We start from the raw sequence: 13950 nt of genomic DNA, 5'->3' as shown, positions 1-13950 counted from the left end.
AGGGAAAGAAAGTTCAGAGGTGAAATGATTAGGTTATGAGAGTCTTATCCTAATCCGTGCATTAATCTCCTGATAGGGATTAATTGGGCGGTCACTGTAGGCAGGTAGGCTGTGGCTGGAGGAGGCAGGTCCCTGGGGGCATGCCTTTGCAGTATATATTTTGTTCTTGTTGAGCAGAGCTCACTTTCTGCTTTCTGGTGTCATGTCCCTAGCGGCTTCACTCTGTCACTCTCTTCCACCATGCTGTTCTGCCTCACCTCTGGCCCTGAGGAATGGAGCCCGCTGTCTATGGACTGAGATCTCTGAAACAGTGAGCCCCAAATAAACTTTTCCACTTCTAGTTGTTCTTGTCAGGTCTTATGGTCATAGCAGTGAAAAGGCTAATACATTAGGAGATTAAATAGACAAGGTTGAGCAGTAGGAGCACATGTACCATTTCCAGAAATCCTAATGGTAATCACTGTAGGTAAAAACAGTGTTTCTTAACTTTTTGGAGCCATTGGATCTGTTTGATAACTTGATAAGAACTTTAGACTTACTCCCCAGAAAAATATCTGTTAGCACAAATAAGAAGTTTCACATGGTATACATGTTTGTATTCCATTCACCGGCTCCAGCTATGAAGTACTTTAAATGCTGAGACACTTGTTCCCACATATTTTAGACATCTAAACCATTAGGAGTTTGATTTCCTGAGATTTCTATTTAGATTCTTTCCCATAGCTGCAGTTTAACATTCTGTCTGGAAAGATAAGATATGTAGAGTAAGTAACTCATTTCAAGAGTGAGAATTTTTTTTAAAAAACTATATATTAGGATTTTTAAGAAATTTTACAGTTATCCTTTCAGGTCCCACTTAGGAGAGGTTCCAAAAGAAAGTTAAAATAAAGTGGAAAATTAGATCATTAATGAGATAATCTAAAACAAAAATTACTTTTAATTCCTACTCTTAGGGAAATAGAATATTCCAGGAATACATAAGGCCTTCCATAAACTGGCCCTGGCTACCATTCCTAAGTCATCTTGGCCACTCTTCTTTCCCTCACTAAGTCCCAGCCACATGGACCTCCCTCTTCTCTTCCTGAGCACAAGAATTTCTGATCCTTCTTGGGAATGATCTCTGAATCCTAAATGCTTGCCCAGCTAACTCTCTGGAGTGACTTAGCACTCTATTTGTGGATCCCATTCTCAAAGAGATTGTCCCTAACCTTTCCATCTAAAAGAACACTCCTCTGTCACACAGGCCCCTCTTTTCCTTTATCATCTTCATTGCAAATTACTCCTTCATGTTGTGTTATATATTTCAGTTTTGATTTCTTATTTACCATGATTTTTTTTTTGCATTGATTTTGGTTTCTTAAAAAACAACAACAACAACAATACAAAACTCCATCAGGGCTAGGGATGTAACTCAATGGTGGAGTGATTGCCTGGCATGCACAAGACCTGGGGTTTTATCCTCAGTACCAATAAAAAGGAAAAAAAGGAAAAATGTGTGTGAGGGGAGCATCAGAATACTATTTCTTTTTATTACCAAGTATTTTGGGGCCCTTGTTGCATTATGGGAGGGTGACTTGGGTACTGTCCTGACCCTGGTGCGCCCCTGCCATGGAATGATAGCTGCATATTGTAAGCCTTTGCTTTGTTCCCTGCAGCACCTCTAGAGCTCAGCAGAGTCCTTGAAAAATAGGAGGTGCTCAAGATGTGCTTGTTAAAGTCATGGATGAAGAGAAAACAGTATTAACAAATAGCGTTGATGCATTACGAGTGCAAACAGGAATGGCACATTTATAGATTGGGGTACACCGTAAGGGAAAAATTAAAAAAAAATGTTAAAGGATATTTTATTTAAAAAAAAAAAAAGCAAAAAAGAAAGCATAGTTCCAAAACATGACTCCGAAGGGCTTGTCACATTGGAAGATCTCTTAAGTGGTCTCCTCACCACTTCCATCCTCCTGATGAATTTAACATAATTGAGGTCAAGTTGCTACCACCACCACCCACCATTTCCTCTCTCTTCTTTGGGAGGAAATGGTACAGAATTCTGGGCATGAGACACAAATATTTAACAAAAAATAAAAAATAAAAAAATGGCAGAGCTGAAAATATATATGTAATTCTATTAGATGTTTTTCCAGAAGTAATCATCCTATTAGATTAATAACTACTCTTTCAAAAAAAAAAAAAAAGGAAGGAAACACATTTAGCTAAGGGCAGCACTTTTCATGTTCGTATCCAATGGTTTTGCATTTTGTTGACAAGTGTCCTTGGTTTGAACTCATCTCAAAATGGGGAGGGGGGGGACATGAAATAGGACCTGTCATTACCTTTTAGATATTCTGTCACTTAGGAAGGGCGGAGCTAAAATATACAAACAGCTGGAACAATGCTTTAGTAGTAATCATTCAATAAATATGGGCTGCTGTTATCATCATTGTGTAAAAAAAAATTTGTCCACTGCAATAAAAACTGGTAGTTTGCCTCCAAGCAACAATCTTTTCTTCTTCTAACAACATGGCTGACTTTTGCTAGGGATTGTATTGGAATTCAGTTCTCCACAGCTGCTTTTCATTTCCATACCTCATTCCCTTTTGTATTGTTTTGTTTTGCTTTTGTGTTTTTGTGGTGCTGGGGATGGAACCCAGGGTCTTGTACTTGCTAAGCAATGCTCCACTCCTGAGCTACATCCCCAACCCTGTTCTTTGCACACCTTCTGAGCAAAGGACCTGCTATTTTTTTTCCTGGAGCATCTTTTCAAGGATGTTGGTAGCCAACAACCTTGGAAGATAGAGATAGTGCCTCGCTCCAGAGCACTGGGCAGGTTTCTCTGCTTCCAATGTAATAAAGACGAGGTCTTCTCTAAGTGAAGCGTGGCCAGCTCTGCTCAGAGCCCATTATAAGAGATTGTGGATTTCTGTTCTGGGTTTCCTCTGCTTTGAAACAAACCTAAGTGTGAGTGGCCTACACCTGAGCCCACCTCTGACTCACCCCCTTGCAGTTGAGGGATGAGGGAACAGGGCATGAAGGTGAAGCTTCTTGTGGTGCTGAGGGAATCTCAGGTCTCTGTGCAGATAGGAGTCCACATTTCAGCTCTGACCAGCATCCTTAGGAAGGCCTGCCTGCAACATTGGCCTTTGATTGACATGTAGGAACTTGGAACTCAGGAGGGTTTCTAACATCCCCAGAACAAATAAGAATGGCTCACGGGGCTGGGGATGTGGCTCAAGTGGTAGCGCGCTCGCCTGGCATGCGTGCGGCCCGGGTTCGATCCTCAGCACCACATACAAACAAAGATGTTGTGTCCACCGAAAAATAAATAAATAAATATTAAAAAAAAAAAATGGCTCACTGCACCTAAGCTGTACAGACTGCCGCAGTCCGGCTGCAGCAAAATAACGGGGGTGGGGGGTGGGGTGGGTGACGAACAACTTGTGTACGTTGATACAGCAGGAGTGGGAGCCCTTTATTGTAGGACAACAGAGGTATTTATACATTCCACACAGCTTATCTTAATTAACATAAACTAGATACAGCAGTCAACCAATAAGGAATCTCCACACTTAATGGCTCGCTGGAGCTGGCATTACTTCACAAACCACTCCCTCTGGCATTTTGCCAGGCGCCATCCAGACTTGTTTACAGACCTTAACATTAACCATTCCCCCTGGCAAAATACCAGGCGCCATCCTGACTTGTTTACAGACTCTAACACAGACAAGTATGGTTTGTGCTGAACATCTGCTTTCCTTCTGAGAGTTTGGAAATCAGGTACGCGTCAGGAAGAGATGCCTATGTGGTCAGTGCCCAATAATGACACTGGGTGCTGTGGCTCTCACAAGCTTCCCAGGTTGGAGACTCCTCACAATGATGTCACAGCTCATGGGGGGGGGGAATCAAGTGTGTCCCTTGTCATTGCACTAGGAGAGGACTCTAGGAGCTTGTGTCTGTCCCCCTACATTTCACCCTGGTACCCTCTTCTTTTTGCTGATTTTACTATCTGTCCTTTTGCTGAAAAAATTCAGAGCTATGAGTAAACCCTATTCTGCATTCTGTAAGTCCTCCTCATGACTCATTGGGCCTGAAGTCATGTTGGGGACCAATGACACAGTCTTTGATACCAGAATCTCATGTCTTTTGTGGAATCAAGGCAAGCCAACTGGTATTATGGTTTAGACATGAGGCATCCCCAAAAGTTCACATGCAAGACAAAGCAAGAATGTTCAGAGATGAAATGACTTGCTTATGAGAGCTGTAACCTAATAGTGGATTATTACACTGATATGGATTAAATTGGTGGTAACCATAGGTAGGTAAGGCTTATGGAGGCCAAAGGAGAGTTCCATAAAGAACTTTCCCTTTGCTCCTCATAGAAACCCTAAATAAATCTTTTAGCTTCACTATTCTTACTTGACTTTAAAAAGTCACTAATTTGGGAGGCCACAGAGCTGGGCAGTCCATTTTTAGTCCCCTGTTGGTTTTGCTGTAGATCACACCTCTGGTGTGTGGGTTGTAATAATAACAGTTGCCTAGGTTACTCTTCAGGGACATGAAGAAGAATACTAGCTCTTCTCATGGACCTGCAGATGACTAGAACAGGAGCAATCTCTTACCGGTCTGTCCTCTTCACTGCCTTAACCTTTGGGTCAGATTCTACTCTGTTCTGCATGTAGAGACATTGAACATTGGGAAATGTTTTGTCCAAGACTATAATACAGGATTAACTTTACCTAGACTTGCCTAATTCTGCTCCCACCCTTGAATGGCTGTGCAGCTATTCTGCCCCAAATTGTTTTAAGATACTTGAGTCAATAAATTTCCTCTATTGTTTAAGACAAACTAGATATGGTTTTCCAACACTAGAAATAGAATCCCTGTTATGGTTTAGTTGTTAGGTGTCCCCCAAAAGTTTATATGTGAGACAAATCAAGTAAGTTCAGAGGTGAAGTGATTGGGTCATGACAGCCTTAACTTATTAGGTGTATTAATCCCCTGGAAGGGATTAACTGGGTGGTAACTGCAGCAGGAAGACTTTGGCTGGAGGAGGTGGGTCCCTGGGGGCATGCCTTTGGGGTATATATTTTGTCCTTGTTGAGCAGAGCTTTCCCTCTGCTTCTTGGTTCCATGACCTGAGCTGCTTCCCTCTGCCACACTCTTCTGCTGTGATGTTCTGCCTCATCTCAAGCCCTGAGGAATGGAGCTGGCCTTCTATGGACTGAGATTTCTGAAACTGTGAGTCCCCAAAGAAACTTTTCTTCTTCTAATTGTTCTTGTCAGGTCTTATGGGGATAGTGGTGAAAAAACTGACTTCAATCCCAATTGATGAAGATTCTGCTGTTCAAAGAATGTGGCCCTCTAGGGTCTCTCTGTTCAGCTGTAGAGACAAGTCTCACAAAGGAGAGAGTCTTCTTTTTTTAGGATCCAGAAACTAACTCAATAAAACAGTCAGCTTTCTACAACCAATGTCTTAACATGCCCACCAAGGACAGAAGAGTGGATGGCCACTGGACCTTGTTCCCCTGCAGGGGACCCAGCTGGAGATGCTGATTTCAGGCTACAGAGGTATTTATGTGGCTGAGACACATATGACAACCACAGACCGTCCCTGGGATGGACAGGATTATGTAACCGTAGAAACCTGAGCAGAAAGCCTCTGCTGCAAGGGGTGGAAGAGGAGGTGGTTTGACGGGAGGAGAGCTCAGTGTCATTTCCATGTCTGTGCCCAGCGATGGGTATCCTGTCCACACCACACCTTCCTGTCTGCACCCCACAGGTGATGGCTTTGTGCCACATGCTGATCTGACGCATAAAACATGGCCTCTACAGCATCTGCCTATAGACTTCAGTGAGAAGCATTTGAAGGCCAAAAATAAACATCAAGGACTTGACTTGGGGACCAGAACTCAGGCAGTGTGGACCAAAGGCTTGCAAAGGATTGCTGAAAATGATGCTTCAATTCATGGTTATATTTAAATATTATTATAAACGGTTGCAGAGTTGCAACTGTTGAAATATAAACTTTTTTTTCTAATTGAGCAGTAGAACTTCTCAATACAGAATCTACAATATACAAAATAAGTTAATAGGGAACACAACAGAACATGTGTGGCAAGAATATACCATGCATCTTTAACCACAGTAAGAAAACAGCAAAAAAAATATATAGTTTTGGTGCAAGAAACATCCACAACTTGTACCAATCTCACGGAATTAATTCAATCCAAAATTTTTTAAAAATTACATTTTCTAATGGATGCAACAGAAATGTATCTTTTGAAACTGAGCTCCCTTCTCTTCCTTGGACTGTATTTTCTCCCTGCCTCTGATTTATTATAGATGCATTTCTTAATCATTTTATTGTCTGGACTGTGAGTTCATGAGGGCATGGCTGCTGAGAAACTGCTGTGTCTCTAGCCTTAGAACTTGACATATAGTTAGTGCCCAATAAATAAGTGCTGAATGAATGAATGTAAACCACATACACATTTAACCAACATAGAAATGATTTCTTCGTTGTTACTTCCAACAGTGACTTTGCATACCCTAGATGGCACGTCCTCCTCATAAGGTCCTTACATAATGCCTGGCTCTCTTTCCTGCCCACTGGGGGTAAGCCAGTGTCCTGGAGTTGCTTGGCTGCTTGTACTACAGGCTCTGGGCACAGTGGCTGCCGTGGCCCATCCTGTATGCTCTGCAGCGTTCCCCAGGGGACAGAGTTGCCCAGGTTGTGCTGAGAAGCTAAGAAGTAACCGGAGGGAGGAGGCGGCAGTGCCTCAATCCAACGTCCCTCTGAATTGTCGTGTGTGATGCTCCAGCTTCTTGGCCTCAGCCTGGAGGTGCCCCAGGGCTGCAGGGCTCGGGTACTTGAGAACTGCATTCTTGGTGGCCAGCGCCAGGTCCTTCAGCAGCCCACAAAGGTGGCTGCTGCTGCAGAGGATCTCGTTACGCACATCCTTCTCCTGGGTCTCCTTGCACAGAGTGTCCACCAGCTTCTGCCCCACCATGATGACCAGCTTGCTCTGAGTGATAAAGATCTCTGGAGGCTGGCTGTTGCTGAGGCTGCTGTGGAATACATTGATGGCTTTGAAGAGCGCCCCAAAATAGAGGCGGCAGTGTTCAGAGAGGTGCACTTTCCTCCGGGGGTTCTGCTGAGTCAAAGGCTGGGCTACAAGAGAGCCAGGATTCTAGAGAAGAGAAGGAGGAAGCAGGTAAGAGACAGATGGATCAGCAAGCTGCGGTTATCTTCCCTTTCTATTTTTGCTTGATTGGCAAGGCATTTTAGAAGAAAAGACACAGTTTTTTGGGGACGTCTAAAGAAAATAATGTTAATGTTTCCAAAGCGCTGTAGCATATATTATAACATAGTATATGTAATCTTATGTATTATAATACATACTATATATAATTTTATTCGACCATCAGTAGACCATAAGAAACTCACTCTAAGGGACATGAGAACAATAACTAAATTTATAGCTTTCAAAAGTGCAAGAAGGAGTTGGGGTTGAAGCTTGGTGATAGAGCATATGCTTAACATGTGCAAGGCAAGATGTAACAACAACTAACACTATTATGTTTAACAATAATGCACCAATAAAAATATGGAAAGAGAAAAAATAAAAGGGAAAAGAAAAAAACAATAATAACAACAACACCAAAAATGTAGAAACTTGACAGTGAGATTTTTAAAATTTGCCCAAAGAATAGCTTTTAAGACATTTACAAATCCTTTCTGATTCCAGTACCAAAGGTACAGTGAAAGGGGTCAAATATACTGACCTATCTACCTTAATATGAAAATGCTTACCTTGTTTGCTGTTAAGGTCTCATCAAAATTTTACTTTCAGGAAAATGGGATCAATGTTTCTCCCATATGCCATCAGAGGATTCTCAGCACCTGAGTTGGTGGTGGTCACTCTGGGTAGCATTACAAGGCAGCTTAGGGTTTTTTTTTTTTTAATCTAGTTTTATTATTTGCAGTGCTGAGGGTTGAAGCCAGGACTTCTGCACAAGCTGGGCGAGTGCTGTACCAGTGAGGTACATACACCCGGCCCTCCTATTTTTTTAATAAGTGAGGAAACTGAACTCAGGGGCCATTCAATTAGTAAATTCAGCTGGAGCTCACAGTCAAATGGCAAAGTCTGAGACTCTCTCCCTCAAACTCTGCCCTCTCTTGTCTACCGATGACAGCACTTCATCAGAAAGGACCCGCAAAGTGAATGTCAGAAGGGGCAATGTCCCTCAGGGCTGGTGGAGGGGGAGTCAGACAAGAAGCAAGGCATACTTTGGAGAAATCTATTCATTTTTATGATTTCATATTTGGAAAATGAAGACAATGATTATTTTTAGTATGAAGTGAAAAGAGGATGGGGTGTTGGTTAAGAGGATTCTGGGAGCAGGGAGGATGGGAAGAAGGGTTAGAAGCATGAGCCAGGAAATCTATCTTAAAAGTACCAACTGTAGGTAAAGGAAGAGAGTACCTTGGCTCCTGACCCAGGTGTGGAGCCTGCAGAGGTGGTTCTAGTTGTTTTTCTTATGGACAGGCAGCTGCAGGCAGTGTGTGGGCAGGGGTTGGGGTGCCACCAGGGCTTCCCACACCCGGAGCATGGTCCCCTGTGGCCAATGACACCCTGTCCCCACTGAGGAAGCACTGTCAGTGTAAAGCAGGGGATTTCCAGGGTGGCCCCTGGACCAAAAGCATCAGGAGCACCTGGGGGCTTGTCAGGAAGGTAGATTCTCTGCACCCACGCCCACCTAATCAGAAACTCGGAGTTTCAGCAAGCCTTATAAGTGACTGTGATGTACTGTCATGCTGGGTGGCCTCTGGTCTAAGGCATACTTTGCCTTGAAAGGACAGCATGACCTTTAGCAATACAGAAGGCCTGATGCTCAGTATTTGGGGTGTGGGTAACTGAGCCTGGGTTCTTGCCCCTCTTTGCTTCAGAGAAGGCACATGATCTTGTCTGCATCACCCTCCCCCCACCTAGCATGCCCCTTAATCTGGGCTGTTGAACTGGTTCACTGTTTCCCAAGCAGCCAGCCTCCCTCTTGACATCTGCTGGCTTCACACTGAGTCTCTGGATGGACCCATTGTTTTCACTTTAATAATTTAAAGGAAAATTTCAAAATTTGGAATTGGAAAACTATTGTCATTTGCCACAAATCGAAGATGACCAATAACAATAAGCACAATGATAACATCTTTGATTAAAAAAGAATTAGGAGATGTCGAAGAGGTGTTGAAGACAGAACTTCAAACCAAAGTGGGTTTTGTTGTTGTAATCAGAAGCATTAATTGGTGACATCACAGAGAATGTGACCATGTTATCTAATGCCATATTGGACCCGCCCATGATGAACTTGCAGTTTTCCCTGGTGGTCAGGGTTAAGGGCCATGATACATACACTAGAGCTCTCCAGGGTTCTTTGTACTATAAAGAAGAGAAAACCAGATCTCCCCCAAGTGGGTCATGGCTATAGGATGAGATTGCTATAGCATGATGAAATGTCTCTAGGGACAAAGCATGTAACCAGAGGTGTTGGGGAGTGAGCAAGACAGCTTACCATTGCATCTAAGTCTTTGTCTTCTTCTAACTTTCCTTCCAAGATGCGTGTTTCTTTTTCTTCTAGGTTAGGTAATGCCTGAAAAATAAAATACAATTTGGATGGTTTTTCATTATTTCAAACTGCATCAGTTCAGGCTAATGCTCGAGTGCTCCTACCTGTACTGCTATTCCTGGTTCTGCTACTGACACCTGTTGTCAACCAAAGGAGACTTTGGCAGTCCAAGGCTAACCAACAAGGCCTAATGTAATGACCCATAAAAAATTATGTTTAAATTTTTTAATTAAAAATTTTTTAATTAAAAAAATTTACCTGGAAATGAAAGATGTTCAAATTTCTAGAATATGTTAAAGCTGTTACATCATCAGGCATGTCAACAGAACCCCAAGGCTGGGACCCAAAGAGTCAAACCATCTCCACACAGCTCTCAGGTGCCCACTGGGCTCTTGGCTACAACCTCTGAACTCAACGTCCTCTTCTTGTAAGGTCTAAAGGCTCCACAAGAGTTCCTAGGTAGGACTGGAGTGTGGAGGCTGATCAGACCTGGAACAACTCAGAAGATTGTCTGAATGGGGGCTTGGGTGTAGCTCAGTTGGCAGAGTGCTTGCCCAGCCTGCACAAGGCCTTGGTTCATCCCTCAGCACAGCCAAAACCACAAAAACAAACAAAAATACAAGAATGTTTGAAGGGTACTTCTTTTTCTATGAAACATGCTGATGATAACAAAATGTATAACTTTCAAAAACATGAGGATACTTGGTGGCAAGATTTAAAACTTAATAAACTTTTTTTTTGGTAACAGGATTGAACTTGGGAACTTAACCACTGAACCACATCCACACCCCTTTTTGTGTATTTTATTTAGAGACAGGTCTTGCTGAGTTGCTTAGGGCCTGAGGTAGGCTTTGAACTTGCAATCCTCCTGTCTCAGCTTCCCAAGCCGCTGGGATTACAGGAGTGCACCACTGTGTCCGACAAAACTTAACAAACATTTTTAAAAGATTTAAAAAATACTTTCTAATTCTAGGATCAGAGGTAAACCTGAACCCCCAAAATTTTTTAGAGAAAATCCAAATATACTGATCTATCTGGCTTAATATTAAAATCCAACAAGATTTTGTCAAGAAGTTTGCTTTCATGCATTTTATTCTCTAGGAAATGGAACCTTTGTCTTGCGAGAGCCTAAGAGCTATCAGTAGAGCTTCTCGGCACCTCGCTTAGTGGTGATGGCTCTGGACGACATCAGAAGACCTACTTTATGTCACTGGGACCTCTGAACTCACCTGTTCAGAGGCACTTGTCCCATTTTTCTTAAGTACTTCAGGGGAATGGTAGTTTTCCCTTGCTTTATTAAAAGGAGTACTCTTTTGGTATGATTCTACTTCTCTTTGTGGAAGCTGGATGCATTTTTTACACGTAAATTCTGCATTTGAGGACAACTGGATGGTCTCTTCTTTTTCACAATTCTGCTTAAAGAGCAGCCTCCCATTGGCAATGACAATGGAGGAAAATCTCTTGACATCTTCCGGAACCATCCGTGCCACCATGACAAACCTCTCAAGGTCATCGAGGCTGTTCTGAACTTTGTCTGTCACAAGAACTTCGAGGGACCAATTGCAGCTGTCCAGGTTTTCCTTTGCTTCTAGCAGGATCTGGTAGGAATTGGAGATTGTCTGTAACTGATCTCGAATTCTGGCCCTAAGATGACTGTCAGTGACGTTGCAGGTAGACCCATAAACTCCTCGGGCAAAATCCAGAAATTCTTTTAAAGCTCCTTCTATGTGGTCAGCAGCCCTGTGGATCCCATCAATGTTGGCCTCCAGAGAGTCTCTGAACCTCCACTTCCTACTTACAAAGAGCAGCAGGCTTGCTGCAGAGCTGACCACTTTGTGCTGTAGGCTCATTGCTGTCTCTTTGGCTAAGTGCAGATCCAGGGAGAGCTCCTTGGCTGACTCCTCCAAGGAGGAGCTAGAGGAGGAGTCAGTTGACATGGAGGAGCAGGAAGAAACCACACTGGCTCTGCTGTCCGAGCTGGCAATGGATGACCTGTCTGGTTCTGGAGATAGGGAAGTTTTTCGTCTGGAGAACTCGAAGGAATTGTGGCCCCGGGGGTTCTCTGGAGCCTCCTTGGCTTTTCCCAGTTCTTTCCCTGCCTGGGACGCACTTGGCATTGCTTTGGGGATGTCATAAATATTGGGCTTGGTGTTCTGCTGCTCCACTCGGGGAATCAGAAAGCTGGAAGGCACCTTGTAGCTGGCGCCTGCATCTGAAGAGAGTGTGTTCCTGGGCACTAGGATGGTGTAGGAAGGGACATCTGAAAGGCTGGGATTCTTCTTCGTGGGCACCTTTTTACCTGGCTGTGAAGGGAGGATCCTGACTTTGGTATCTGGAGGTCTGTGGAAAGTAGAGCTCGAACTGGGGACAGCATTTGGCCCTGCTTCTTCCGCGAAGCTGGCTAGAGATGCATTTCTGACATTGGCCTTGCCCAGAGACACTGGAGTGTCATAAATCCATTCTGATTTCTGAGGGTTTGGCAATGTGCTGTAGCCCTCTCTTCCAAAGGCTGGTTTCAGAGGAATGTCCTGTGGAAGAACCACATGTAGTCGCCCATGTTAGCAGCAATAAAAAGAGGGCTTACTTGACCCTTCAGGTCTGACTGTTTCTCCTCTCTCTAGTCCCTTCTGTGGCTCCCCATCACTGTTATCACTCAAGGCCCCTCACAATCTCGATCCCTCCCCTTTTTTTGAGCCTCCTTTCTCTTGATTTTCAACATTCCAGCCCCCACCATCTTCCACCCTGTACTTATAGGTCCAGTCCCCTGGACTGTTTGCCTCACCTGAACTCAGAACACACACTCACACCACCATATTTAAAATTTTGCCAAAACGGGTCCCTTTGCTGTAACTGCCTGTTCAACTCTTTCCTTTCCATCTACTATATTTTCTATATTGCTCATGGCACTGCTGAAATGTCACCTCTTTTGTAAGGCCACCCCTAATAACTTTGGACAAAAGTATATCCATGGGACGCATGTAGTCGAATCCAGTGATGAATTCCCCTACACACACAGAAGCATACTTCAATGCAGTGCATCCCTGAGGTCTCTCACAAGAAGAAGTGATTTTTAACACTTGCTGAGCTCTTGCTCTGTGCTAGGCACTCTAGCAGGTGCTTTGCAGGGATTATCTCATGTAATCCTTCCAATACATCTGCAATACAAAACTGAGGCATGAAGAAGCTAAGTCTTACTCAAACCACATCCTATTCCTGAACCCCAGAGCAATTAAGTTGTTGTTTTTTGTTGTTGTTGTTGTTGTTTAAAATACAGTAAGGTTTGTTATGGAGAATTTGCATACTGATTTTTTTATCTAGGAAGTCCCTTGGAGGCCCATGTGTTAGTCTCATTCTCCAGCCGGTAGTGCCACTGGTAGGTGATGTAGTGGGGCCCTATAAGAGATGGGTCCTAATTAGAGGAAGTGAGGTCACTGAGGATGTGCCCTGGAAGAGGATATTAGGACTCCAGTGCCTTCCTCTTCCTCTGTCTGCTTTCTGGCCACCAGGAGGTGAGTGGTTGTGCTCCACTGTGCTCCCTCCATGGTATACTGTGCCGCCACAGGCCCAAAGCAACATGCCAACTGACCAGAGGCTCAACCTTTGAAACCATAAGCCAAAATAAACCTTTCCTCCTTATGAGTTGTTTACCTCAGGTATTCTGTCACAACAATGGAAAGCTGATGACACATCAAGCTAATAAAGTTTCCCAGCAGACATTTAGGCTTCCACGGCACCACAGCTCGGCACCTGTTCATACTCACGCCTGCTTGGCTGGCTGGAAGGTGGAGTGCTGCCTTTTGGGGACTGGGCGGTATGTCATATAACTGCTGCTTCTCCGGCTCCTAGGGAAAGACCGCAGAGGAGGACAACTTAGATTTTTTTCTTCCTAATGGCTATCATCACAAACTCTCCACTCTCCAATGTTTTTTTTTTTCCAATGAAAGAAACAAATCCCTGAACACTTTGGGGCTGTCAGTCATGGTGCTCTTCCATGTGCTGCAATGGATGAAAGTTCAACACTGGACGTGGTGATGTATAGGGCTCTCCTTCCCCAAGGACTGAGGGAAGCTGTACAGAGCTAACTGCAGTCACCTGAACTGAAATTGGCCACTCATCTAAAGGCAGTTAGCCTTAGGATGGAAAGAAGCCAGAAGGGACAATGACATGGGAGCCTAATACATCTTTTTGTTTGTTTTTCACAACAGAAATTCTCCTGTCACTCATGCTGTCATTCTGAATATATGTATCGAGTGACTACTAACTACGTCGAGCCAGGTGGAACTGTGCATGTACAGTGATGAGAGCAATAAAAAGAGAGCTTGGATTACCCCTTTG

The 13950-nt window shown here is 43.7% G+C and overlaps 1 protein-coding gene across 2 annotated transcripts in view; it reads right to left on the bottom strand.

Annotated features, from left to right (window-relative positions):
* Positions 1 to 5155: 5155 nt before the first annotated feature.
* Positions 5156 to 13950, bottom strand: part of Cass4 (Cas scaffold protein family member 4) — a 34348-nt gene continuing 25553 nt past the window's right edge. For both annotated transcript variants that reach the window (XM_048810866.1, XM_048810864.1), the window contains 4 exons: positions 13377 to 13457; positions 10845 to 12143; positions 9562 to 9639; positions 5156 to 7181 (listed from right to left, as the gene is read on the bottom strand). In XM_048810866.1, coding sequence (XP_048666823.1) covers positions 6771 to 7181; positions 9562 to 9639; positions 10845 to 12143; positions 13377 to 13457 — 1869 coding nt within the window. In that variant the 3' untranslated portion in view covers positions 5156 to 6770. The remainder of the gene's footprint in view (positions 7182 to 9561; positions 9640 to 10844; positions 12144 to 13376; positions 13458 to 13950) is intronic.

This window comes from Marmota marmota, unplaced genomic scaffold (genome assembly GCF_001458135.2).
Source record: "Marmota marmota marmota unplaced genomic scaffold, marMar, whole genome shotgun sequence".
NCBI lineage: Eukaryota > Metazoa > Chordata > Mammalia > Rodentia > Sciuridae > Marmota > Marmota marmota.
Note: the sequence above shows the minus strand (reverse complement) of the source record. Positions and strands in the feature narration are given on the sequence as shown.